The sequence below is a fragment of the Platalea leucorodia genome, assembly GCF_965183815.1.
Source record: "Platalea leucorodia genome assembly, chromosome: 3".
In the NCBI taxonomy this organism is placed as follows: Eukaryota; Metazoa; Chordata; class Aves; order Pelecaniformes; family Threskiornithidae; genus Platalea; species Platalea leucorodia.
Window position 1 is genome coordinate 126276911 of NC_138825.1, and position 24967 is coordinate 126301877.

General features: G+C 44.9%; 1 protein-coding gene across 1 annotated transcript in view; it reads left to right on the plus strand.

Annotated features, from left to right (window-relative positions):
- The window catches only part of ELP3 (elongator acetyltransferase complex subunit 3), a 99280-nt gene that overhangs the window by 7406 nt on the left and 66907 nt on the right, over positions 1-24967 (plus strand). The window contains exons 5-7 of the mRNA XM_082306682.1: positions 1778-1841; positions 3702-3770; positions 5639-5793. Of these exons, the coding sequence (XP_082162808.1) occupies positions 1778-1841; positions 3702-3770; positions 5639-5793 (288 nt within the window). The remainder of the gene's footprint in view (positions 1-1777; positions 1842-3701; positions 3771-5638; positions 5794-24967) is intronic.

Genomic DNA, 24967 nt, shown 5'->3' on the forward strand with positions numbered 1-24967 from the left:
GCTATTCTGCTCGAGCTGTTCCAGGTAATGAAATGCCTTCAATTGGCCTGCGCAACTTTTGCCAGCAAATTAATTTGGCCATGGTAATTTGGTAATTAATTTTATAATGGTGACGAATGACTTGGGTTGAGTTTGCAGGGCAGGCGGTGAGGAAACTAATCAATTATACTGCGAACCGAGTGCGCCTGATTTGATAGCGATGGCGTTATTTTAGTCTGTGCATTTGAGGTCTGCTCACTGTAAGTAACAACACGCTGGCTGCTCTATTGCCTCGTCTGTTGGAGGTGCTCAGTGCCCGTGGTTAACGTTGAAGGGGTTGTCAGCCCTCCTGTCTCAGGTCGTCTTTGAGCACAGAACGACTGTAGGTCGGTCATTAATCCCACAGCCCTCAAAAGAAAGCTAAGGACCCTTCAGAAGAGATTTATATTTGTTTTAATTACTACCTGCCGTGTACCGTTCCTCTCCTGGCTAGCAGTCATCCTGCAATAGCCGCAGATCTGTCTTGCTGCATCACAGAATGAGTTTCAAACAAGCCTCTAAATGCAGAAACTGTAGTTCAATACCAAACCTCCATATAGTTATCCGCAGGAGATGGACTGTATTCTTTTGAAGTAGTCTTAGAATGCTGTATTCATTAAATAGCATGTTCCTAAGTTCAGAAAACAAATGTAAATGAGCTTTCTCACCATCCAGATATTTAAATTCTATAAATTTCTGGAAAAGCAACGCAGATTGTGTAACAGGATGATGTCTCTATTTTATGTCTTCCCATGCCAAAGGAAAATCATATTTTACATCAAATGAGACGATGTTTTTAATAGAATGGTGGAAAATATTTAAATTGTTTATGATTGTATAATTACTTTCTAAAAATCTAATAATCTGTATGTAACTTGCTCCAAAACTGTATGGCAGCTCCCTAAAATAATGCCATGTTCCAGAAATATGCTCACAGTACATTTTGCTTCTGGTAAGTCTTATCAAGTTGTTTTATGTGGATGTAGTCATTTGACAGGTCCGAACTGTTTCTTGACATCCCATTCTCATTAAAATTAAATGAAACAACTGTTCTGCACCGTACACTTAGCGTTTCTGAACACACATAGGGTCAGTTCCTCTCAGTGTTACTGGATACCACAGAACTGCTGTCTTCAGCGTTTGGGTCTGTACCTCTGTTTACATCGGGTGATGCAGAAACACAGGAATTCATTCGTCTGTCCTGTGCTCTCAGCTTTAGTCCAGAAGCTGTATTGCAGCATTAAGGTACTATAGTGCTTGAGCTAATAAGGCTTACCTTTTGGGGATTTGGTTTTGCCTATATAGAATCATGGAATCGTTAAGGTTGGAAAAGACCTTTAAGATCATTGAGTCCAACCGTTAACCCAGCACTGCCAAGCCCACCACTAAACCATGTCCCTCAGCACCACATCTCCCCGGCTTTTAAATCCCCCCAGGGATGGGGACTCAGCCCCTGCCCTGGGCAGCCTGGGCCAGGCCCTGACAGCCCTTTGGGGGAAGAAGTTTTTCCTAATATCCAACCTAAACCTGCCCTGGCGCAGCCTGAGGCCATATGAGAGCTCCTGAATGCCAGGAGAGCGGTTGGCATGTTGCTGTGGTCAGGCTGTCTCGAATTTGTGTTCCCCTGCGTTTCTGATGAGAGATGGGGTAGTTAGAGCAGCGTCTGCCCAGCCTGCACCCTCTGGGTACCCGTACCTCAGACAGATTAAGTCGTTGCAATTGAGTTTGATGCCTGTTTTCTGTCTTTTAATATTTGCAGATACTGCCCAGGTGGACCTGATTCTGATTTTGAATATTCAACACAGTCCTACACCGGATATGAGGTATTACTTCAGTCTGCCATAAAGCATTGCCTACGCGCTCTATAAACTTGGGTTAGGCTGTTCTTTATTTCTGCAAATTCACCCGTGTTGCAAGAATAAAAAACAAAAGCAGACTTCATAAACTAAATCTAAAGCAGCTCAACTACAAGACTGGAAATTCTTCTCAGTTATTGTAGCAGTTGTTTCTTTCTCCTCACCTTGCTGCTGTTCACGCTGTTACACGTGTAATACGCGGTAGAGCAGGAGCGAGCAGCCTGTGATTCTGAGCAGGGCAAGTGGAGCGTCGTGGCTGTTCCCCGTGACTTGCTGGTGCAGGAACGGCTGTTAATCTGAATCTCCAGCTGTGGAAAGCATAAGAGTAAGAGCAGTTGAAGGTGATATTGCTGTCTTCCATGGGACACCGCTGCATGCGGTTCGTTGAAATGAATGCTGGCTGTGATTCCTGCAGCAGTTATCAATCTGCGTCAAAATTTTCCTAACTAACCAGTCCCGCAGAAACGTGCGGTTTTACTTGTGGCTCAAGACGGGTTTAAGGGAAGGGTATGGAGAACGCAGAGCCAGACTGCTCCTCCCAGCTGCCCAGCGGAAAGGTGAGAGGCAACAAACATGAGGTGGAATGTGGAAAATTGTGCCTTGATATAAGAAAAGAATGTTTTAACGTGACGGTTGTCAAACACTTGAGTAGGGATCTAGAGAGGTTTGGGGAACTCTATTCTTAAAGATAGTCAAGCACTGACTGGACACAGCCCTGAGCCTCCTGCCCTAACTTAGTCCTGTCCAACCTACAGGACCCTGCAGATGAACAAAGGCTAAGCTCTGGAAAAAAGCCCATTATTTAGCTGTTAGTGCCTCTGAAATTACACCTATGCCCTTATATGTCTGTATCTGCAGTGATATCTCGCTAAATATATATAAGCAAAATAGCACTCTCCTGTTGTATGCCGAAAGTTTAATAGCAAAAGATCTTGTTGTGACTAAATTATTGTGACTCATAGCTATTGTACAGATATAAAGTAGTAAAATGAGGTAAAATACAAACTGGATTAATTTGGTAAACAGTGATGCAGCATCCTTTTAGTACGGATTTTGCCTGTTATCTGTTTTTTAGTGGCTTCAAACTTGTCCCTTTAGTGCAAAGTAGGAAAATCCTGTGTATATTTATATTTATATTACTTTATAAGTCATGTTGTTTTGGACGTGTTGTGTTCATTTGTTTAATACTAACAGCATGTGGGAGCTATGCATGATTTAAAGAGTCCTCATCCTTCAGAGCTTTTAATATAGCAGATATGAAATACCAAACAAATCCAGGATACAAAAGATACTTGAAAACCTTATCTTAGAGTATCATTAATAGGCTTACATCAGCTAGTAATATAAAAAGTAAGCTATTAGGGATTTCAGTTGAAAGAATATGTTTAGGTGAAAGAATATTCGAAGTTTAGACTGAGTTCTAGACAGCACTCCTTGGATGACTGTTGTGCAAGTGAAGAAAAACTGAGATGAACAGGAGAGAAAAACTTGTATTTTGAAAAACATTTTGTTTTGTGATTTCCCCCCCCAATATTTCTTGAGACTCACTATGGAGATTATTTATCCATCCTGCTCTAATGAACTAAAAACTTGAAAAATTGTGCCATTCTCTTTGTTGTAGTACCATCTAAGGATAAAAAAATGTGTTAAGGAGCCAAATTCAAATTTACAGTTGGATGGGTTCTCTGGTTGTGAGTCTGGAGACTATAGGGTCCATTAGGATTTGAAGACTTTAGCATTTCAGTGCTAAGCGTAGTCTTTTTGTTCTTTTTCACTGTGTTGTTTTTTTTTTTAAGTTTACAAAATGGATCTCCTTGTGTTTTTTAGCCAACGTCCATGAGGGCCATTCGGGCCAGATATGACCCCTATCTCCAGACAAGACACAGAGTGGAACAGGTAAATTTTTACAGTGAAAGGGGAATGCGTTGTGATTGTGAAGAAAATAATGATAATGCTTCTAATTCCTGAACTGGTGGCTGAAAGGGCTGGGATCAGCAGCACTAAGTCCAGCTGGAGGCCAGTGATAGGAGCCAGCTGTCGATACTGGGGGCCGATAGCGTTTAACCTCTCTGTTAACGACCTAGATGTTGGGACGGAACACGCTGTCAGCAAGTTTGTAGACTATGCAGAATTGGGAGGAGTGGATGATAGACCAGAGGATTGTGCTGCCTTTCAGGTTGACCTGGACAAGGCTGGAGAAATGGGCAGGCAGGAACCTCTTGAAGTTCAGCAAAGGGAAATGTCAAGTCCTGCCTCTGGGGAGGAACAACCCCAGGCACCAGTACATGCTGGGGGCTGACCAGCTGGAAAGCAGCTTGACAGAAAAAGGCCTGGGGGTCCTGGTGGACACCAAGCTGACCATGAGCAGCGTTGTGGCCTTGAGGCAAAGAAGGCCAGCAGCCTCCTGGGCTGCATTAGGATGAGTGTTGCCAGCAGGTCAAGGGAGGAGATCCGTCCTCCGGCCTCAGCAGTGGTGAGGGCCCATCTGGAGAGCTGTGTCCAGTCCTGCGCTCTCCAGAAGACAGACAGGAACATACTGGTGCAAGGCTAAGACGATGAAGGGACTGGAGCATCTGAGGAGACGTTGAGAGAGCCAGGACTGTTTAGGCTGGGGAAGAGAAGGCTTGGGGCAATCATACCGATGTGTATAAATACCTGGTGGGAGACACTAAGAAGATGGCTAAGGCTCTTCTCAGTGGTGCCCCGTGACAGAACGCAACAGGCACAAATTGAAACATGAGAAATTCCCAAAACATCATGAAACAGTTTTTAATTGTGAGGGTGACCGAGCGCTGGACCGGGTTGCCCAGAGAGGTTGTGCAGTCTCCGTCCCGTGAGATACTCAAAGCCTGTCTGGACACAGCGCCGAACAAACTGCTGTGGCTGATGCTGCTGTGAGAAGAGAGATTGGACTAGGTGATCTCCAGAGGTCCCTTCCAACCTCATCATTTCATGATTCTGTAATTCGACGTTAGCCTGACTTGATCCCCATGGAAAAATTATTTTTAGGCCTTTTAACTGTCTAACAGTAATTTCCATTAGATAAATGACAAGTTTTGAACCTCTTAAAGATGTCATCTGTTCTGAACAATACCTGATTACTGATAGGAGACCCTGTTGCAACAAAATTGTACTGAACTTTTGTGGCAGTTGCTAGCTCTTGGTAATTACTTACATGGAGAATTTAGTACTGAAACAGTGGCTTTCCTACCAAAATGATTTTTTGGGGGTCTCCGCTGGAGAATTAAAAGATCTGAAGAGTTTCTCAATCCTGTTCTGCTTTGACTGGTTTCCTGTTTATCTCCAAATCCATTGGAAAATTTTCCATGGATTCAGTGTAGTCCTTTTCTCCCACAAGTTTTTAAGGAAAGTTGGTTCTACATGGATTGAAGCAGATGCGAGGAAACTTTTCCTACTGGCCATATCTAAGCTAGCTTCAAACTGGAACCATTGTAACTCCCATCAGCAAGATCTAGGCTCAAATAATTCTGCTTTGTCGAGAAAACCGGTTATGCTGGGCTCAATATCTGTACTGATGCTGGGCTCAGTATCTGTACTGTGTTCTTGCAGTAGGAAAATAATTTTTGAGGTTTTTTTGGGGGGAGATTACAAGAAATCTGTACAAAAGTATTAATAGTTTGTCATTCATAAAAGATATGACAAGTAAAGAAGGAAATGCAGTGTAGGAATGTCAGGGTTTTCAGAGAAGTCCTTTAGATAAGTCCCTGATCCGTAATTTTTCTCTGGTACTTTTAATTTTACAGCTGAAGCAGTTGGGCCACAGCGTGGATAAAGTAGAGTTCATTGTGATGGGTGGAACATTCATGGCCCTGCCTGAAGAGTACAGAGATTACTTCATCAGAAACCTTCACGATGCCTTATCAGGTCACACTTCCAATAATGTAGCAGAGGCCGTCAGGTAAGCATCGTGGTTTTCTTTAATGTAATTATTTAAAAGTGTTCTTTAACTGGTGTACGAACGGAAAATACTGCAGACAAAAATTCAGACCTCTTTTTTTTTTTTTTTTTAAAAAGGCAATATTTATCCAAATACGTGTTTAGGCACAGAATATTTATAGCTCAACTTGCAGCATTGCTCTGGGTACTGCATAGCGCCAGCAGAAGATAGGGCCATGGTTTATCTATTTTCTCATGTAGGAAATGCTAAGCTGCTTCTAATTTCTTGGCGTTCCGTCTGGATTTCTACCTTTTATGCCTCATCACCTTGATTTGGAGTTGTGACGAATCACATTGCCGTGGGATTTATTTCCTTTAGCTGGGAAGGGGAGCTGATCCTGGCTTGGAGGGAGGCCAGACGTCAGCTCCCGTAAGGGATGACTCACCCCCGAGAGCGTCACTGCTCAGGAGCTCTGAGCCCCTTGCAGTCTCAAACGCAGTTACCCTTGCGGTGTTTTGGTGTGACAAGGAGACGCTCCTCTTCCCATTTTACAGTTGATGAACTGAAAATGATCTATTTGCCTGTGCTTTGGGTCATTAAATACATAACTTTCCAGTGCATTTTGCAGCATAAAACTGGGAAGAAAAATTGGAAAGATTTGATGTTTTGGAGCTGTTAAAACTAGGTGAGCATCCCTACTGACAGTTCTAGTTTGCTACCTCGTTGTCGTTCAGTACAGTAGATTTTCATTGATACCATTATCATCTACTAAAGAAAGTGGTTTTAAAACTGAGCAGGAGTAGTCCTTGTCTAGCTTCATGGCTACCTTCGTATTTTAAAGCTGTAACTTCATTTGGCTTTCCTCTGGAGGGCAGCAAACGCTTCTGCTGGTTTTCTTTGGTTTTTTTTTTTCTTCTTGTCATTCAAAGACCAGACAACAAAAAGTGCTATGCTGCTCTTTCCAAGTGGATTTTATAAGACAAAATCACAAACAAGTTGGGAAAAGAATTGCTTTTCTTTTGCTCCACTGCCCTGGTTGTGAGCACAGAAGGACGCAACTCATTATGGAAGAAGGGTGGAATTTGCAGGTTGTCTATTCAAATTTGCACTGTGCCTATACCTACGTCAGGCGGTTCAGGATGTGGCTATTCCATTTTTTTTTCTGCTGCAGGTGTCTAGCTAATTTTACTGGACCCAAAAATGCTTTTGGAGTAGCCTGTCATTTGCACTGCAGATTATTGAGGAAACTATTTACGACACGGAGCGTGTGACCGAGTCATTTTAAGTGCATGCAAAAATGAAGTGACTCTGAAGTCAGCGTGCTGCCTTGCAAGCATGCAGATCGAGCGATGTGAGAAAACCTGCACTGACAATTTGTGGGTTTTTTCCAGCAGATAAATAAAGGTTTATATTTTTAACATAAAATTCACGTTAAATGCTTAGTAAATGGAGGTATGTGGGAGTTATTCAAGTTGCACTTCCTAAATATTCTAGAGGCGAGAAAATTGGGTTCAAGATGAATCAGACCTTTTACTTTTTGTGCTTCTTGCATTTAGTTGTTGTACCGTGTCACTGCAGTACTGTTCTGAGATGGTCAATGACACTTGGAATAAACAGTCAAGGTTGAATTTATTTCTCTTTGTACCTGAGGATTCAGCCCTTCTCCCTCACTGCTTCCATCACCAGAGGCTGTGCTACGTGGGGAATACTGACAATATTTTACTTGTTCTATGTTGTGAATACTGCATTAGCTGGTAACCTGAGATCTGGTCTCTCTCACCCCTTCCTTTGAATGTGATTATGGTAGCCTTGAAATTTTTTCTCCTTCTGCAAATCATTAGTTAATTTTAGATTTTGTACAGTGATTCCCTAATGGGGAGAAAGACCTTCAGCCAGGATACTGCTTAAAAAGTCTTTCTGAGCATGACCTTTGATTAAACCAGTGCAGCATCTATCTATATAGGCTTCAGTCCACCTAACTGTGTACACGTTTTTTCCCCCTTTTGTCCAGTCATTTCTTTATTTTGGCCTTTAAACTTGAGCTTTGCTTCTACGTCCAATGCTGCCTTTCCAGTGGTAGTGATATGCTGACCTATACGGTCTGAACTGTGCAGCGCTGAAGGGCTCATCAATCTGGCATCCTCCTCTTGACGTAATTTTCAGCTTTCTTCGTATAATACTTTGTCTTGATCAGCCCACTGCAGCTTCTGGTCCCAGTTAATCCGATAAAAAGGATGTGACTCTGTGCAGTTTCAACCAGTACAGTACGACCGTAGCCTGCCACGGAGGTATAGACTGTTCCTTACCAGGAATCGGGACTGCAAGTCTGACTAAATCAATAAGTCTTCAAACTGTGTTGGCCCTTGGACTCCAGCTGATGTTCTGAGTTGGCTTCTGGCTTTCTTACAGATTCAGAGTCTTATGGTGAATCCGGCCCCGTGGTAAATCACAAAGCTGCAAACCCAGCAGTGCCTGTATGAGAGAAATGGTGTGGGACTGGGGCTGATCTGTCTCGGGGAAGCAAGGCACTGCTCTAGCCAGCTGCTGCTGAATAAATAAGTCTGAAACTGTGGCTTTGTAGTCAGTGGAGAGAGCAGGATCTTCACGGGATGGCTCCGAGCGTGTAAGCTAGGTTGCTGCTTTAAACTGTTTCCAGGTAAACTGGGCAGCTGACTTGGGGGGTGTGAAGAACTCCCTTTATGCCTCTATTTGTAAAGCAGTGGGAGATCCTTTTTGCACGAGTGGACCTGGAGTGAGTTAAGATTGTGGGTTTTATGGATGCATGAACAGAAGATGAGTGTCGAAGTGACCGTATTTACATACGTGAACTCGCCAACCAAAAGTGTGATTTTTAAGAAGATAAACTGCCAGGCTTTCCTAGCGACTCTGTTGCGAGTGGAGGAAGGAGATGACTTCCCTGAGAAAGCGTTGCTGCTGTTTAGTATTTCTGTAGCACCTCCCTGTTGAGGTAATAAACACTTTTTAGGCTCTTCGGACAGAAGTCTTTGCTTGAGGTGCTTTGGTATGCTTGAGAAATAAGTTGGCCAAGGAATAAGTGAAGAATTGCAGAGCCAGAGGGGATCTTTGTTTTGTAGAGAGCGTGCAAGGAGACTGAGAAGTTTTAATTTTTATCTGCCGAGAACACCACTTAGGAGACTTCAGTGCACTTCTGGATACTTATCAAGCAAGGTTGTAGACGTGGTGATAAGCTTCCCTTCTTTAGGAGGAGATTTGTAATTACTGCTAAAGAATCACTATAAGAAAGATTTTTCTTTTTGTACGCTAGAGAAATACGCCTTCCTCTGGGAGTTGTTCCCATCAAGCCACAGCGTTGACTCGATGGCTGATCGCGGCTGCCTTTGCTCTTTCACGAGGACAGTGAACCAAGAAGGTGTAAAATCCACATGCAGATGAGAATCGCTGCTCCCCATCATTTCGCTCCTCTCACCTGACCCATGAGTCATTAGAGGTGCTGGGCATATTTAACTGCCACCGTGACTCACCGCTTCGAGGGCTGAGCACCGCTTCGCTGAGCCAGGATCTGACTGTTAATTAGCGCATGAGGCCAAAGGAGAACTTGCCTGTGTTGAGAAAGGCAGGTGTCAGAAAGATCCCCCTAAGCTACGCGCCCGTGCGGCTCCTCGGACTGCAACATCAAGCCTGGCTTCTCTTAGTGTAGTTAAAAATGCACAGGAATTATTTTTTAAATTTTATTTTCACAGTATCGTGCATTGTCTGATGTTCGATCTGATCGTAAATCACATTGTTAATGGCAAAGTATAAAGGGGATAAAATTGCTGGAACCTCATGTTCTGCAATTCAGCTATCTTGTGTACCTGATATTTATGTGACAATATTCAGGTGCACAGCAGACATAATAACTATTTCTATAATAGGTCTGTAATCCAAGACTGATTCAGCTTTACATCCCCTCCTCAGTCAGTAGTCTCTTCAAAGGCTCATTTTCCACTTCCATCGTGCGTTGGAGCCCAGAACTTGCAGAAGTGAGTACCGTTGGCTGCGTTTGATTCCTCGTGGAGAAATTGCAGCTCCTAATACCGAACAACCCCGTGAGACTGCCTTTTTCTCAGGCTTATCATCGATTGCTTTTGCCAAGTGTCCTTTTGTGTTTCCACCATTAGCTGTCTCCTCCGCTGAGCTGGTGAGCAGGCAGCAATGCTTCCCGCTGCCACAAATGTTTTCATGATGCACGAGGAAATCTCCTTTAGGTATCCCAAAAGCCATATTGATCTTTTGGCAAGCGGTAAGCAGATAGATCCAGCTACTTTGGAGCCTGCGCTGAAAGCAAAGACACAGGTTTTAAATAACCACTGCTTAGAGCTGGATTATTGTGTGTCCAGTTTAAGACATCTTAGCCCATCCGAGGAAGAAAAAAAGCCCCGAGCACTGGCAGTTCCAGCAGCAGTTGGTTTGATATGTGGAGCTCCTGATGCATTTTAAAACCCAGCTGGAAATCACTCCTCTTGAACATGCCAGATCAGAGCAACCCATGAAAAATGTGGTTTGTGTGGTTATCAGATGATGTGTTTTCTGGAAAGATCGTTATATTCTTTTCTCAAATACCCGCGTTAGATCTTGTGTATCAGTAATTCTTCTAATAGAAGCTGCAGTTTCTCCACAAGAAACAGAGTGATCGTGAGGGTTGACAGCTAAGCAACTCCTAATGTTGCTTTTCAACAGTGAGAAATAAACCTACTTTCAAAAGGTTGCTCTTTGTTTTCAAATTAAGTCTGTTTTAAATTTCCCAAATGAGTCTTTAGGAGTTTTGTTAGAAGACAAAGGTTTCTGCCAGTAAGTCTAGTCTTGCTGCTGCCGCTGTTGTAATTTTACCAAGATTTAGCTCGGCTGCTTGACTTCCAGGGCACAGACATGCAACGGAGTTACGTGGGGTGGCAAGTGGGATATTAGGCCTGTGCTGTTGCAGCTGGCTTTGTGTACGTGTTTCGCTGGCCCCACTTGTGAGGAATTTTACTGTACTGTGAATCTCAGGGAAAGAGATTTAAGCAAACACGCTTGTGGTGGGTTGACCGTGGCCGGACACCAGGTGCCCACCAAAGCCGCTCTGTCGCTCCCCTCCTCGGCTGGACACGGGAGGGAAAATATAATGAAAGGCTCGTGGGTGGAGGTAAGGGCAGGGAGAGATCACTCAGAAATTACTGTCACAGGCAAAACAGACTCGACTTGGGGAAATTAGTTAAATTTATTACCAATTAAATCAGAGTAGGGTAATGAGAAATAAAAACTAAATCCTAAAGTACCTTCCCCCCACCCCTCCCTTCTTCCCAGGCTCAACTTCACTCCCCATTTCTCTCCCTCCTCCCCGCCAGCGGCGCAGGGGGACGGGGAATGGGGTTGGGGTCAGTCCATGCCACGCTGTCTCTGCCGCTCCTTCCTCCCCAGGGGAGGGCTCCTCACACTCTGCCCTGCTCCAGCCTGGGCTCCTCTCTCCACGGGGCCACAGCTCCCGCCAGGAGCCTGCTCCAGCGCGGGCTTCCCACGGGGTCCCAGCGTCCTTCGGGCATCCCCCTGCTCCGGCATGGGGTCCTCCCTGGGCTGCAGGTGGATCTCTGCTCCACTGTGGACCTCCATGGGCTGCAGGTGGGTCTCTGCTCCACCGTGGACCTCCCTGGGCTGCAGGTGGATCTCTGCTCCACCGTGGACCTCCCTGGGCTGCAGGTGGGTCTCTGCTCCACCGTGGACCTCCCTGGGCTGCAGGGGCACAGCCTGCCTCACCATGGTCTGCACCAGGGGCTGCAGGGGAATCTCTGCTCCGGCACCTGGAGCACCTCTTCCCCTCCTTCCTCACTGACCTTGGTGTCTGCAGGGCTGTTTCTCACATATTCTCACTCCTCTCTCCAACTGCAAATGCACAGGGTTGGTTTTTTCCCCCCTTCTTAAATACGTTATCCCAGAGGTGCTACCACCATCGCTGATGGGCTCGGCCTTGGCCAGCAGCGGGTCCGTCTTGGAGCCGGCTGGCGTTGGCTCTGTCGGACATGGGGGAAGCTTCTAGCAGCTTCTCGCAGAAGCCACCCCTGTACCCCCCCGCTACCAAAACCTTGCCATGCAAACCCAATACAGTGCTTTACCTGGTGGTTAGTATAGGCGAAGAAGATGCTCTCCTATAATTCAGATGGCTCAATTGACATATGCTTGCTTGTTACACTAATGTATCTTAATTGAGCTTTCTGAGTACTAATTGTGGCTCTAGCAAAAATAACCAAGAGCTTTGACTCACTAGCTCCAGTGATTCATGCTGGGGCGATTTAAGAGGTTACTGTTCTCCTTTTATCTACCTTGACCCTCTGCTTGAGGTTACCCCTTCCAAAACAGGCAGCTAAACATAGTCGTCCACCCTTCAGCTGCCAGAGTTCACTCTGTGGCAAATTAATGTAATCTGGAACAGATAGCGATTTAAGAAGCTATCCTACTTCTTTGGCTGCGGGGAGCCCAGCCTGTTAAATTGCCCTGCTACAAATTGCCAGAATTTGATAGTCAGATCTCACCTCTTGACTTGCCATAATGTGTAGGTGCCGTGACAGGTAGGCTCTGGCAGCTCCAGCACAAACCGCTGTAATTGTCAGCTTAAGCTCCTATCCTAGCAGTAATTTGGGCAGCCGAGGTGTGCGGATACTGATCCGGTTCTGCATCCCCTCCTGCGCAGGCAGCGGCTTCTGGCAGAGAAGGAAGCGAATAGCAGGAGGCAGCAACGTTGCAAATTGCTGTGGCTGTATCCATCAGAGCTCGTCTGTCAGATCCCTCAGGACATCTGGCTGGGCAGTCATTTTTCTGTGCCTCTGTGCCAGGCAGGAGATAACTGGCTATTGTTTTAGTGCCAGATCGTTTCCAACAGAGATTTTGCCTAAATTTCCTTTTATTCCCAGAGATTTGGAGACTAGTTCCTAACTAGTTCTGGAGAAGCAGGCAGGTTTTCTTTGTTTTCCGGCTTTGGATGTGACTCTTCCATGGTGCAGGAGCTATGTTTGCCATTAAAACCTGTTTGTTGCTGAGTGTTTACCCCTAAATGCCTTCAGTATGGATAACGTCTTTCCAGCTTGCAGAATTTGAGGAAATTTACCCCAAAGCTGGCTGGCCTTTGTTGGCATCCTGTTACTTTTCCATCGCTTATTTTCTACTGCAAGACCCAACTTTTAGCTGCTGAAGCGCGTGTTATTTGGAAGATATACAAGTGAAAGTCATTTCATCAGATCCTCGTCTTGTTATGGGTAGCTGTTCGCCTTTTTTCCTCCTGCAGCTACGGAAAGTGATTGCCTATCCAGTTATCTGTCCTGTTCAGTATTTCCACAGCATTTTCTCCTGCATTTAAAATATCCAGGTTTGTGACTGAACGTAGACGACTGGGGAAGGTAGATATGAGGAAGCCATACCCATGTATTTCTGTGCATGTGCAACAGTACATCTGATATTATGTGACTTTAGGTTTTCTAAGGTGGATGCTGGAGCCAAATAGATCTTTGTCATAGGTTTACGAGGTGGTAGTGTTTATTCATAACAGAAATTTGAGCTACACCAAATTTAGCAATATTTGTAAATGCTGTTGATCTATATTTTCTCCTAGGCTGGTGGAAAGGATGATGGCCCTAGCGGTCATGACATTGTCAAAGCTAAATAATGAATTTTAGTGCCTTTTTTTGTACATTTTCAGCAAATTACTGCTGAACACCTGCCAAAGGGAATACTTTTCTCATTTTTGCTGCTTCACTGCTGTGCGTGTGTAATTTGGCAAGCGTAACAAGTTCTCCGGTGACCTGCACTAAAATGTTAATGCTAGGATGGGATCTGAGTGGTCAGCTGGGATTGGTAACTGGAGGTGGAGTTTTATCCGTGGCTCGGTCACCCGTATGAATATGAACCTGGCCCGATTATTATTTGGTTCTAGTTCAAATGGTGCTGGCGATCCAAAGGTAATGTCACAAAGAGACGGTGTGGTGTGTGCTAAATAAGCTTTCTGGGTTAATTTCCTCCCTGACACAGAAAGTATTACACCATCCTGTGCAGTACAGCATTGCCTTCGTTGCTGTTGTATTCTGGTTTTCCAGGTGTGCAGAGGATCAAACACTGGTGATTGCTTTGAGCTCCGTAAGGATGCAGGCGATCCTAGACTGCTGCTCCCGCGCCCTGGAGAGCTCACGTGGGACCTGCACTAACTTTTTTCCTTCTTTCAGCAGAGATTGCTTTCCAGCCCAAATTAAAATGGGCTGGTAAAATAGTGAGATGGAGTTTATAGTTCCCTCAGCTGTGCTGTGCTTGCCTCATTGATATTGTAAACTGAGACCCACTGCCTTTCAGCAGTGCTAAATTAATTTGAAAGAAAAGTCATTTTCTAGTTACATGGTGGGTGTGGTAGGCATGCCAAAAAAAAAAGGCAGGTTTAATTTTCATACTTTTATGGAAGGATGTCAAGAAGTGGTTTTCCTGTGACTGTTTTGCGAACGCTGTGCTAGGCAGAGCAGAGGCTGTTTGCTTTTGAGATACGTCTTTCTGCAATGTGTTGCAGCTAATGCGCTCTGGGACTCTGTGCCTCCTCGTGGCCCATCAGTTTGCGAAGTCAAGTACTCAAAAGCTGGGAACTGGCAGAGCTGGGGGTGTTGGAGCAGCCTTAATTTGGTCACCCCCTGTCTGGGCCTTGGATTATACAATTTTTTCTCTTTTTGCAAGACCTTTGCCTGGTTTGCCTCTAGAGATTGTGCGCTGCTCTAGAAATTCAAAAATTAGTGGGAAGGGCCTTTGTTCCTTCAATATAAATAAGATTCACCTTTTCTCTAACAGCTGTGAGGTGAGATGTGGGATCAGACAGCTCAATTCAGATGTTTCCATGTGAACTGGGTGCCTGATCTCCCCCCACAGCCAGCGGAGCCCAGAGAGGGATCCAGCTGATGCTGAAGCAGGCACCCGCGCTGGGTCTGCGTCGCTCTCTGGGCTCTGTTGGCCACCACCGGCTGCCGCGGGAGATGAGAGCCCCAGCTCAACGCAGGTGTTTGCATCCAGGAGCTGGATCCCGCACCGAGAGTCTTGGCTCCATCGCTCGCTCGGGTGCGAGGTGTTTTCTTCTTCATCTCTGACTTCTGACTCCTTGAGCTCATGCTGGTTTTTGATGCAGCATCGCTTTTTGCAAGATACTCCTATTTCTTCCAGTGTTAGTTGTTGGTCCCATTGTCCTTTCCATGTCTTTGTTTTTCCCCACCTCTAGGAAGACACAAGCAGTCACCCACCTTTGGTTGTACTCCTTTTTTCTGTTCTGTCTCCTCTCCGGTGTATTTGTCTCATCGTAAGCCAGGTTGTGCCATTCGCAGGGGTTGAATCATTAAGGTTGGAAAGGACCTCTGAGATCATCGAGTCCAACCGTTAACCCAGCACTGCCTGGTCCACCTCTAAACCCTGTCCCTAAGCACCACATCCACACGTTTTTTGAACACTTCCAGGGACTGTGACTGCACCCCTGCCCTGGGCAGCCTGGGCCAGGGCCTGACAGCCCTTTGGGGGAAGAAGTTTTTCCCCATACCCAACCCAACCCTGCCCTGGTGCAGCTTGAGGCCGTTCCCTCTCGTCCCATCGCTTGTTCCTGGGGAGCAGAGACCGACCCCCCCGGCTCCAGCCTCCTTTCAGGCCGTTGCAGAGAGCGATGAGGGCTCCCCTCAGCCTCCTCTTCTCCAGGCTGAGCCCCCCCAGCTCCCCCAGCCGCTCCTCCCCAGCCTTGTGCTCCAGCCCCTGCCCCAGCCTCGCTGCCCTGCTCTGGCCACGCTCCAGCCCCTCCATGGCCGCCTTGGGGTGCGGGGCCCAGCGCTGAGCACAGCATTCGAGGGGCGGCCTCCCCAGTGCCCAGCACAGGGGGACCATCCCTGCCCTGCTCCTGCTGGCCACACCGTTCCTGACACAAGCCAGGATGCCCTGGGCCCTCTTGGCCACCTGGGCACCCTGCTGGCTCATGTCCAGCGGCTGTCGACCAGCACCCCCAGGCCCTTTCCCGCCGGGCAGCTCCCAGCCGCTCCTCCCCACGCCTGCAGCGGTGCCTGGGGTTGCTGTGCCCCCAGGGCAGGACCCGGCCCTGAGCCTTGCTGACCCTCACCCCGGGGCCTGGGCCCATCATGTAGCCATGATGGGAAACATTTGGCTTCACTCCTTAGCAGGAACTTGCTCCTTGGGACCAACGCGTTTTCGCTGGAGTTGCCAGGGATGTCTGTGCCTCCGGAGGATGCAGTTTTAAGCTACTGTAGCAGCTAAAAGCTGAAATACTTTTCCAACACAATGAGCTGAATCACCATTAAAAATTGAGTAGCTGTTTGCACCTTAGTTGGAGCAACAACGGGCAGCAAATGGAGCTGGGGAAATGGCACCATCCGTTCTTGCAGGCTGCTGCAGCGAGCCTCTTCCTGAACGTGGGTTTTACAAGCCCGGAGAAAATAAGCGCGCATATGTTTTTGTAGCACTTTTTTTGAGAGCGATCATATTGCAGCTTTATAGGTGAGGGAGTTGCTTTGGCGAGAAAAAAGATTAGCTAAACCATAGCTTTTCACTGGCAGTTTTGGCTGATGACTGCTTTTTATTAGCTCTGTTTATAATTTTATTGATACAATTTCTTTGTTTCCTCAAAGCGGCAATCAAGCTGTTTTCCTTCCTCAAGCTAAATGTTTATATCGGAGTGTCAGATGAGGGCAAGATGATTTCTGTTTAGTAGGTGGATGCAGAAACTACGAAGCGAGGTCCTCACTGGACACTGTCTTTATGCAACAGTAGCTTTTAGGGCATGTAGTTGTCGCAACCCTAAGCAGCACGGCAGCGGCAGAAGTGGTTATTTTCCTCAATAACAGCTAGGAAGTGGCTGTTTACTAAGAATATGCAACTTTCCCTAGGCCACAGTGAGTCAATATCAGAACTGAAATTGGAACTAGATTTTTTTTTTTTAATACATACAAGTCTCACCTAGTGCGGTCTCACTCATCAACTGTAGCAAGAAAACCTTGAACTTCAGTTTAGATTTAATAAAAGAGACTGTCATGCCATTTCTTTCATAATTTTAGATATAAGGATTTTTTTCTCCCAAATCCCTTTTTAGCCTGCGTCTATAACTATATATTGATTATGCCATGGTAAACTGTCTATATAATTATGACCTAATTGTTGATTGTATTGATTTGGCAACAGACATTTAAATTGTTGCTCTCTCGAGTTTCCCTGAACTAAATTGCACAGCAAAGATGTGAGAAATCAAGGGCAAATCTTGGGCATCTCCTGTAGAACGGCCTTTGTCACTGTGGTGGCATGGTTTGCTGTTCATGGGATGTGTTATCTGCTTCTGTACACTCGGATAAAAAGAGAAGGGGACGTAGAGTAAAACCTGTCCTGTGGGAGCAGCTGATATCGATCGCCTGGTAGAAGTGGAATTTAACTAAAGGTCAAATAAAATTGTACTGGAATCCACAGAAGGGACAGCTGAAATGGGACTAAGAGCTACTTCTTTTTAGATTTTATATTGCTTGGTGAAAAGATACCAGGAAGGCAAAATTGACCAAAATGAAATATTAACCAGGCACAGCCTACAGCCTTCTGCTTTTCTCCCCTTGAAATACTGTGTGGGTTAAGGCCGCCACGTTGCACAGAACCGATGCTTAAAGCAAAGAGTGGGGCTCTGTATTTAGTGTTTATCCTGGATTACTGGGCAGAAATTCCCAAATTGTTACTGAGAAATGCGTTTGATTCTTTCTAAAACGTCATAGCTTAAAGTGTCTCCAATTTTCTCTCATTGTGCTGAGCATATTTTTTCCCCACGCCTTTCTTCTGCATCGTAAACTGACGAATGGTTTTGGAAATAATGCTGTTTGGGGTTGATAACCCTCGTGCATGGGCTTTTTTTCCCCACTTCAGAAGTGATTTTGGTGGGTTTGGCTAGCCTGAGAGGGCATGTAATTACTTGTAAATCATTTTCTTTTCTTAAATAGGAGAGGAGCTGCTGTTTGGCACGGGAAACCTTGCCCTCTTTTGTAGCGAGCCCAGAGCTTCATAGCACCTTCGAGCTTCTGGTCATCCGAACCTCTTCTTCCTTCTTGCAATTTTATCAAGACTTTCAGGATGACATTCATGGCTCCTTTTCTTTAGTTGCCATTTTCAAATGCCATTAGTGGTAATCAAAGGAGATGAAAGGTCTGTACAAGCGTCTTGAGAGCGAGGACGGGAGTTGTAGAATGGCTGGTTGAGCGCACAGGCAACCAACCTGTCATTTCATCCACATTGATCTGCTTGTCGTGGCTGCTGAAAACCCAAGCTCGAATGATCAGCATGGTGTGTTGGACTAGCCGCATCTTCTACGTAGAAGATGGACGGTTGTTTTTTTTACTGGCATTCATATATTAGTCTGAAATTTCAAGTGTCTGGCTCACGGTGAAGGAAAGTGTGTACGCTCCTCATCTAACAGATTGAGCATGGGCTTAGGAAGTGGACGTTTTACAAGCACTTTATGTATTTTCTTCTTTCAAACATCTTGGAAAAAGTTGTGTTTGACTGATGTGTTGGACCTCAGTTGTCTTTATTAGGATAACAGGTTTTCTTTTCTTTAGCTGCTAAAAAAACAAGCCACCTCCCTCTTTATGTAGAATGAGTATAGAGAGGTTCTTGTTTCCATAGTACACGTTTTCATGTTATGGCAGATGAATCATAGAATCGTTAAGGTTGGAAAAGACCCTTAAGATCATTGAGTCCAACCGTTAACCCAGCACTGCCAAGCCCACCGCTAACCATGTCCTCAAGCACCACGTCTACCCGGCTTTTAAATACCTCCGGGAACTCTTTTCCTCTGGCTACTTGAAACGGGCTAATATTTCAACGAAACTTCTAAGTTGTAGTTGTCTTTGAAGCATTTGACAGATATTTGTAACTTTACCTGGATTTCAAAACCTGAGGTACTCACCAAAACCTCTTTAATGATTGTGGGAGTAAGACTGAAGGCCTCACATGTATAAATAATTGAAAGATACTGGGAAAGGGAAGAAATGATAAATTTACACAACAGAGGGAGGTTATTAGTGGTGTCGCAGAGGAATCTGTGCTGGAATAGGTGGTCTTGACCATGCTGGGTGGGTTGTGAAGGGGCAGGTGAAAATTAATGTAGATACAGAGCGATGTGTCTAAGAAAGATTTTTTTCCTTATTTTACTACAGAACAATGATCTCCAAGTTGGCTAATGCCACTCAGGAACAAGATTATAGTAGATAACTGTGAGAAACACAGGCTTGATGCTCAGTATTAGTTAAAAGACCAACTCAGTGTGAGGAATTATAATGAAGGGAACAGACAGCAAACTGGGAAATATTGTTATGCTGCCGCATAATTCAGCAGTGCCTTCACAGCTTGAACCTATGTTCAGCTCTTTTTAAAAATAAGAGAAGGGAGAAGGAAAATGATACTGGGCAACCAGGGAAAAAATATTTGAGAGTGATATAATAGAGATCCGTGAGATGCTGAGTAGCATGGAGAAGACAAAAAAAAAAGGATAAACGTTGATCGTTATCTCCTACAGCACAAGAACTGGGGCTATCAGATGAAATGGGAATTAAATACAAAGGAGGCCCTTCTTTATGCAGTACATAGTTAGGCTGAGGGGCGACCAAAAACATCCATTGAGAGCTGCTAAGTCCTGAAGACACCTAGTACTACTAAAGACATCACCTCTGGATCACGGAGTCCCTGAAGAGGAAATAGTGTGCAACTGTGAGAGTATTCAAGGAAAATACGACTGCAGCTTGCCCTGCTCCCACTGCTCTAGTCTAAGCATCTGCAACAGCCGGGAGTGGGTGGGATATTGGGCTAAGCAGACCCTTGGACTTGCCCCAGGCGCTGTGCGTGTGTTTCTGGAGCACGCAGGTCCCTTGTTCCACCTCCAGACCAGGTCAGGTTGTTAGCGGCCCCCCGGTTGCCATCCGAAGGCAGCTCAGGGACTCGGGTCTCCCGAAGGCTCGGTGCGAGGTAGCTCGTGTCCCTGCTTCTGTTCTGGGAGAAATGTGAAGACTTCGGTCTCCAAGACTATATTTTGGCTCTGCTCACTGGGACAGATTTGAGCTAGCGTAAGGGAGGAGGAGATGACCACTCTCCTGCCCACATTGGCCTTGTTTCAGCTTTTTTCCCTTAAACCTTTAGTTTTGACAGAGATAGGTAAAAAAAGAGGTTGCAACACGGCTCCTGTTAGAGCCACACATATGCGTTTTTCTTGTTTGAAATATTTCACTCTAGCATATGCTTATTCATCCTGGTGTTTTCAGTTACAGCTTGCTAATAATTTGTTGCTGAAAAAAAAAAACCATGATCTGTATTGCTCTTGCCTTGAACTTGATGGATGGGAGCTTAGAAAATAAGCCTGCAGTGTTAGAAGGTCCTGTCGGGGTTTTCTGTTCAGTGTTCCTTTTTTTGCCTCCTGAGCGAAGGCAAACCTTTCAGGGCCTGCTCGGATGTCCTCCGAGAACAGGCAGTGATTATGGCTTTCAAAATAATTGTCTATTTATTAGCCCAGCGTGGTAAGAGCAGAGCAGCTCTCGCGCACGGCTCTGTCCTGGCTCTTGCGAATGGCAGGGTCCCTCCAGCAAAGCTCCAGCCTCCGTGCCCAGAGGTCCTCTACATGACGTTGCTCTAGGAAAGCTGTGAATGATATAAAAATAAACCAAACCGCTTCCCCACCCCCTTCCCTCTCTAGCCACCATCATTACCTCCTTGACGTTACAGCCAGGCGTTTAATTAGTCCGTGCAAATAGCCCTACTTTGATTAGGCCTGAAGTGTGTTAACATAACTGTGCTGCTTCTCCTCATGCTGTGCTTTTTCTTCGGAGGATGTTCAGATGTCGGATCCATTCATTGTGGTTACAACTTGGTAAACAAATTAAGGAAGGGAGAAAACTGGTAAGTTCTAGGGGTTTTTTGCTCCAGAATGGATACTATTTTGAACACAGGTCCTATCCTGGATTTCTAACACCGAGTGACACAGCAGGAGGGAGCATAATTATGTATGACTTACCCGCTAGTGGCATTTCACGGGAAAAAAAGGACTTGTTCTCGCTGATCTTTTAGCAGGTATAAATACTGTTACTTTATCAAAATTGGAAAATTATATTTTAGTCAATAAATGACTGTATTTTAAGTAAGTTTTTCAGTATTTGAAAACTGAACCTTGGGAAACTGGTGCTGCTAAGAAACTGAAGCAGTCTGTCGTACTCGTGGTAGGGGTGATAAAGACGACACTGAAACGTCGTAAAAAGGGAGCAGTTTAAAGCCAAATAACGGGCATTTGAGCTTTCAGAAATATCTGCTCTGGGCAATCATCAAAGATGCAACTTTTGAAACATCGGATGAGTAAGATGCCACCCGTTTTGTTTACTAGCAGGAGATTGTAGCTAGTGAATTAATTATTGCTAGCTGTGTTTCAGAGATTGGCATTGTGATAAAGCAGAGCTAGTAGAGATCAAGGAGGAGGAGGTCATTTAAGTAATAGGTGAGGATCTGGTACGTAAGATACGTGTGTGTAATATCAGCAGTTTCCTCATCAGAAACCCATGGTGTCACTTTCTGTCTTAATTCCAGTATCGACATCGTTGTCTGTCTCAAACACCTGTAATTGCGTTACACCTAGGACCGTGCTTCTTGTAGTCAAGGGCACAAGAAGGTATTTTTCAAGATGTTAGACTTGTTTGAGATGCTGGATGTTCGCAATCTTTGTTTTTCACAAAGTTAAGGCCAGGAACCTTCTGCCTCCTTTGGTCGCTGATTAAAATTCTTGATTTTTCCACCCCAGCCCTCCAACACTTCCCTCTTCTAAGGCAAGTTTGCAGCTTTTTCTGTTTTCACTTTGGGATAGGCTAAGGGTTGATGAGCAGCAGTGCTTTCCCCTTCCCAGCTAAGCTGTGACCACTCATTGAAATGTGTAGGAGTATGGAACACCACATTTTGTGGAAATTGCTGCAGTTGGATAATCCATAAGAAACAATGGTGATCAAGTAATAAGAGCATCTTCATCGTTTATTCCATCTTCACCTTCAAGAAGGTTTTCTTTGGCTTTTGACGTAATGCTGGAATGTCCTGCAGGCAAGTTTTTGGGGGATTCTTGGGTTGGATGAGTTGTTCTAGATCCTTCCCTTCTTTCCATATAGATGGCTACACCTAAACACTTTTTGCTCTTGGTGATTGGTTCTCTTTGATGCTGCCTTTGAACTGTTTCTGCTGCTTCTTGTGCCTTTTTCTGCTCTTTTGCATCTCCGTTTTCTTCTTTTTTGTGTATTAGGTTGGATATTAGAAAAAACTTCTTCCCCGAAAGGGTGGTCAGGCCCTGGCACAGGCTGCCCAGGGAAGTGGTTGAGTCTCCATCCCTGGAGGTATTTAAAAGATGTGTAGACATGGTGCTCGAGGACATGGTTTAGTGGTGGGCTTGGCAGCGCTGGGTTAACGGTTGGACTCGATGATCTTAAGGGTCTTTTCCAACCTTAACGATTCTATGATTCTATGATTCTCTTCTCCTACTCTGAAACATGTAAAACAGATAAATGGTGTCAAGGCGTGTAATTAATGTGCTATATACGCACTGCATTAACCCACTTGCTTTATTCTTATAGTTTATCTTTTCTGAGCTTGTTGGGATGAGGCAAGTCGCTCTGTGTTGTCTGGCATCTTGCCGCTCTGATCCCAACCAGGGAGTTTGGAAGCTGCTGTAGTACGGACTGTAAATAATCGAGTCTTTGATGCTCAGGTCTCTTAGCTGATGAGACCTTTGTCTGTAGACCAAAGTTTAATTGAGAGCGAGTCGAAGCTTTGTTAAATGAGTTGGTTTATGCCAGAACTGTGCTGTCTGTTTTTTCTCTAAGTGAGAAAGTACCTGAGACCCTATATCAGACTGCTGGGTCTGGTGGAGAGGTAGGTGCCTTTTTGATCTGAAAAAAACGAGCTTATTTTAGAGGCTGATTCTGATTTGATGGTCTGCTTAATGTACCAGCTTTCTCTGAAAATTCAGTCAAATATTCTCTAATGATTAAAATTAATACTCTCCTTTACTTCATTCTCTTTCAGACAGTTCTGTAATCACGCTGAAAAGAACTGACTTTACAATAGCTGTGTCTGTGCAAATCATAAGGTTTCTCTGTATCTCATTTCCTTCATTTGTATGGCTTAGCATCTATTTTATTTGCATAATTCACCTCTGCCATCAGTCTGTTAGTAAAATTGCCCCACTGTCATCTTGTGCTATATACTTGTCTTGATTTCTGATTATTCTTTTGATTATATGGGGTTCCTCAGCACTGCAGTATTACAAATAACAAATAAGACTGTTCTAGGGAAGGAGGAGAAATACTGTAAGATGTTTGTTGCTGCTTGAGAAGATAAAATCCATCTCCACTCTCAGGTTCCAGAAGAAATGCACATCATAAATATTAACGCCAGAATGAACATTGATGGGGATAGTCTTTTTAGCAAGGCCTGCTGTGACAGGACAAGGGGTGATGGTTTTAAACTAAAGGAGGGGAGATCTAGACTGAACACAAGGAAAAAATTTGTCACGATGAGGGTGGTGAGACACTGGAACGGGTTGCCCAGAGCGGTGGGAGGTGCCCCATCCTTGGAAACATTCAAGGCCAGGTTGGACGGGGCTCTGAGCACCCTGGTCTGGGTGAAGATGTCCCTGCCCATGGCAGGGGTGGGACTGGGTGGCCTTTGGAGGTCCCTTCCATCCCAAAGCATTCTGTGATTCTATGATATGATTCGAACCTGGAAATCAGGTGAACTTGTATATACAAGACCATCATGGGTGGAATTTCCAACTTGAGTTCATCTAATTTCTCAGGGCTTTCTCTGTTTTGCTTCTCTTGGTCTTCAGTTAGTAATAGTTTTGCTTGTCTTGGTCATCATCAAGGTCATCTTAACTTCTTGTGTCTGAGTATCTTGAAGTCACTCTCTTCAGAGCTCTAGATATCTGCTTTCCAGGCCGTCTGCCTAGTTGGATAAAGTCCGTTCCCTCTTCATATCTGCCTTGGCTAGCATGCCATTCCTGCAGGACATGTGGCTAGATGTCTCTTTTTTTTAAAGATTAAGTGAAGGCAAATCCATCATGTCCATTATCACGATAAGTCACTGCATACTGTTACTGAGCTTACAGGACTTTTGTGAGAAAAGAAGTGTGATATGCATAAACTTCTGCAAGAGATGGTACAGCGAGGTATTTTGACATTAAAAAAGAGACTAGAACAACGTCGCCCATTACATTGGTTTTCAAAACAGGCGTAGCAGAAAATTGTCATTGACCTGAATGGTTTCTAATAGGATTCTGTTGTTTTTGCCTCTGGGCCTTGTGTTTAATACTTGTGTTAAAATAGTAATTTCTAAGGGTTGGCAGGAGCTATCAATATTGGAGATGGGCAAATAAGGGATAAATCTGTGTTCATGGTAAGTTGTATACGAGCAAGCTGTGTACTTTATTATGGGAAAATGTAAAGCTGTTTTTCTAGGAATGGTGCAGGATTCTATTCTGAGAAGCAGCGAAATATCTAGAAAATATTTAGGAGTTAAGTTGCATTATCATGAGCTTTCTGTATGATTCAGCAGCCAAATTACCCTTGACTGTATAAATAGTGGAAAATTGGATAGGAATAGGCAAATCATATTCCATCTGGATATAGTACTGGTGTGTCTGCAAAGTTCTGTGGCTGTTTTTGGTATCAAAGGCAACAAGAAAAATGCTTAAAAACTGGAAACAGTGCTAAGAAAAGGTATGAAAATGATGTAAGCATTAGACTATATGCGGTTAACGAACAATCTACAAAACTCCTTGAATCTAGTCTGACACCCTGATACCTGCTAGAATGGCAACACGGTGGAACACAACTAACGTAGGAGATTTCTGGAGCGCATTATGATGTTTTGAAGTAGTTGGGTCATCCAGGGCCTAGGAGAGGTGCTGTCCTGGGTCTGCTGCTTGCAAAGAGCTGGTTGAGGGAGGGATGTGGTCTTGGCTGCAGTGGCTCTGAGATCTTAGAGCTTAAGGTCCTGAGGGATGCGAGTAGCAGAATAAAGACGTCAGAATTCAGGACAAGAGACGAACATTTCCAGGGAACCGAAAGGCAGGATCCCATGGGAGGATGCCCTGAAGGGTTAATAAGCCCAGGTGAGCTTAGCTGATCTTCCAGGAAGACCT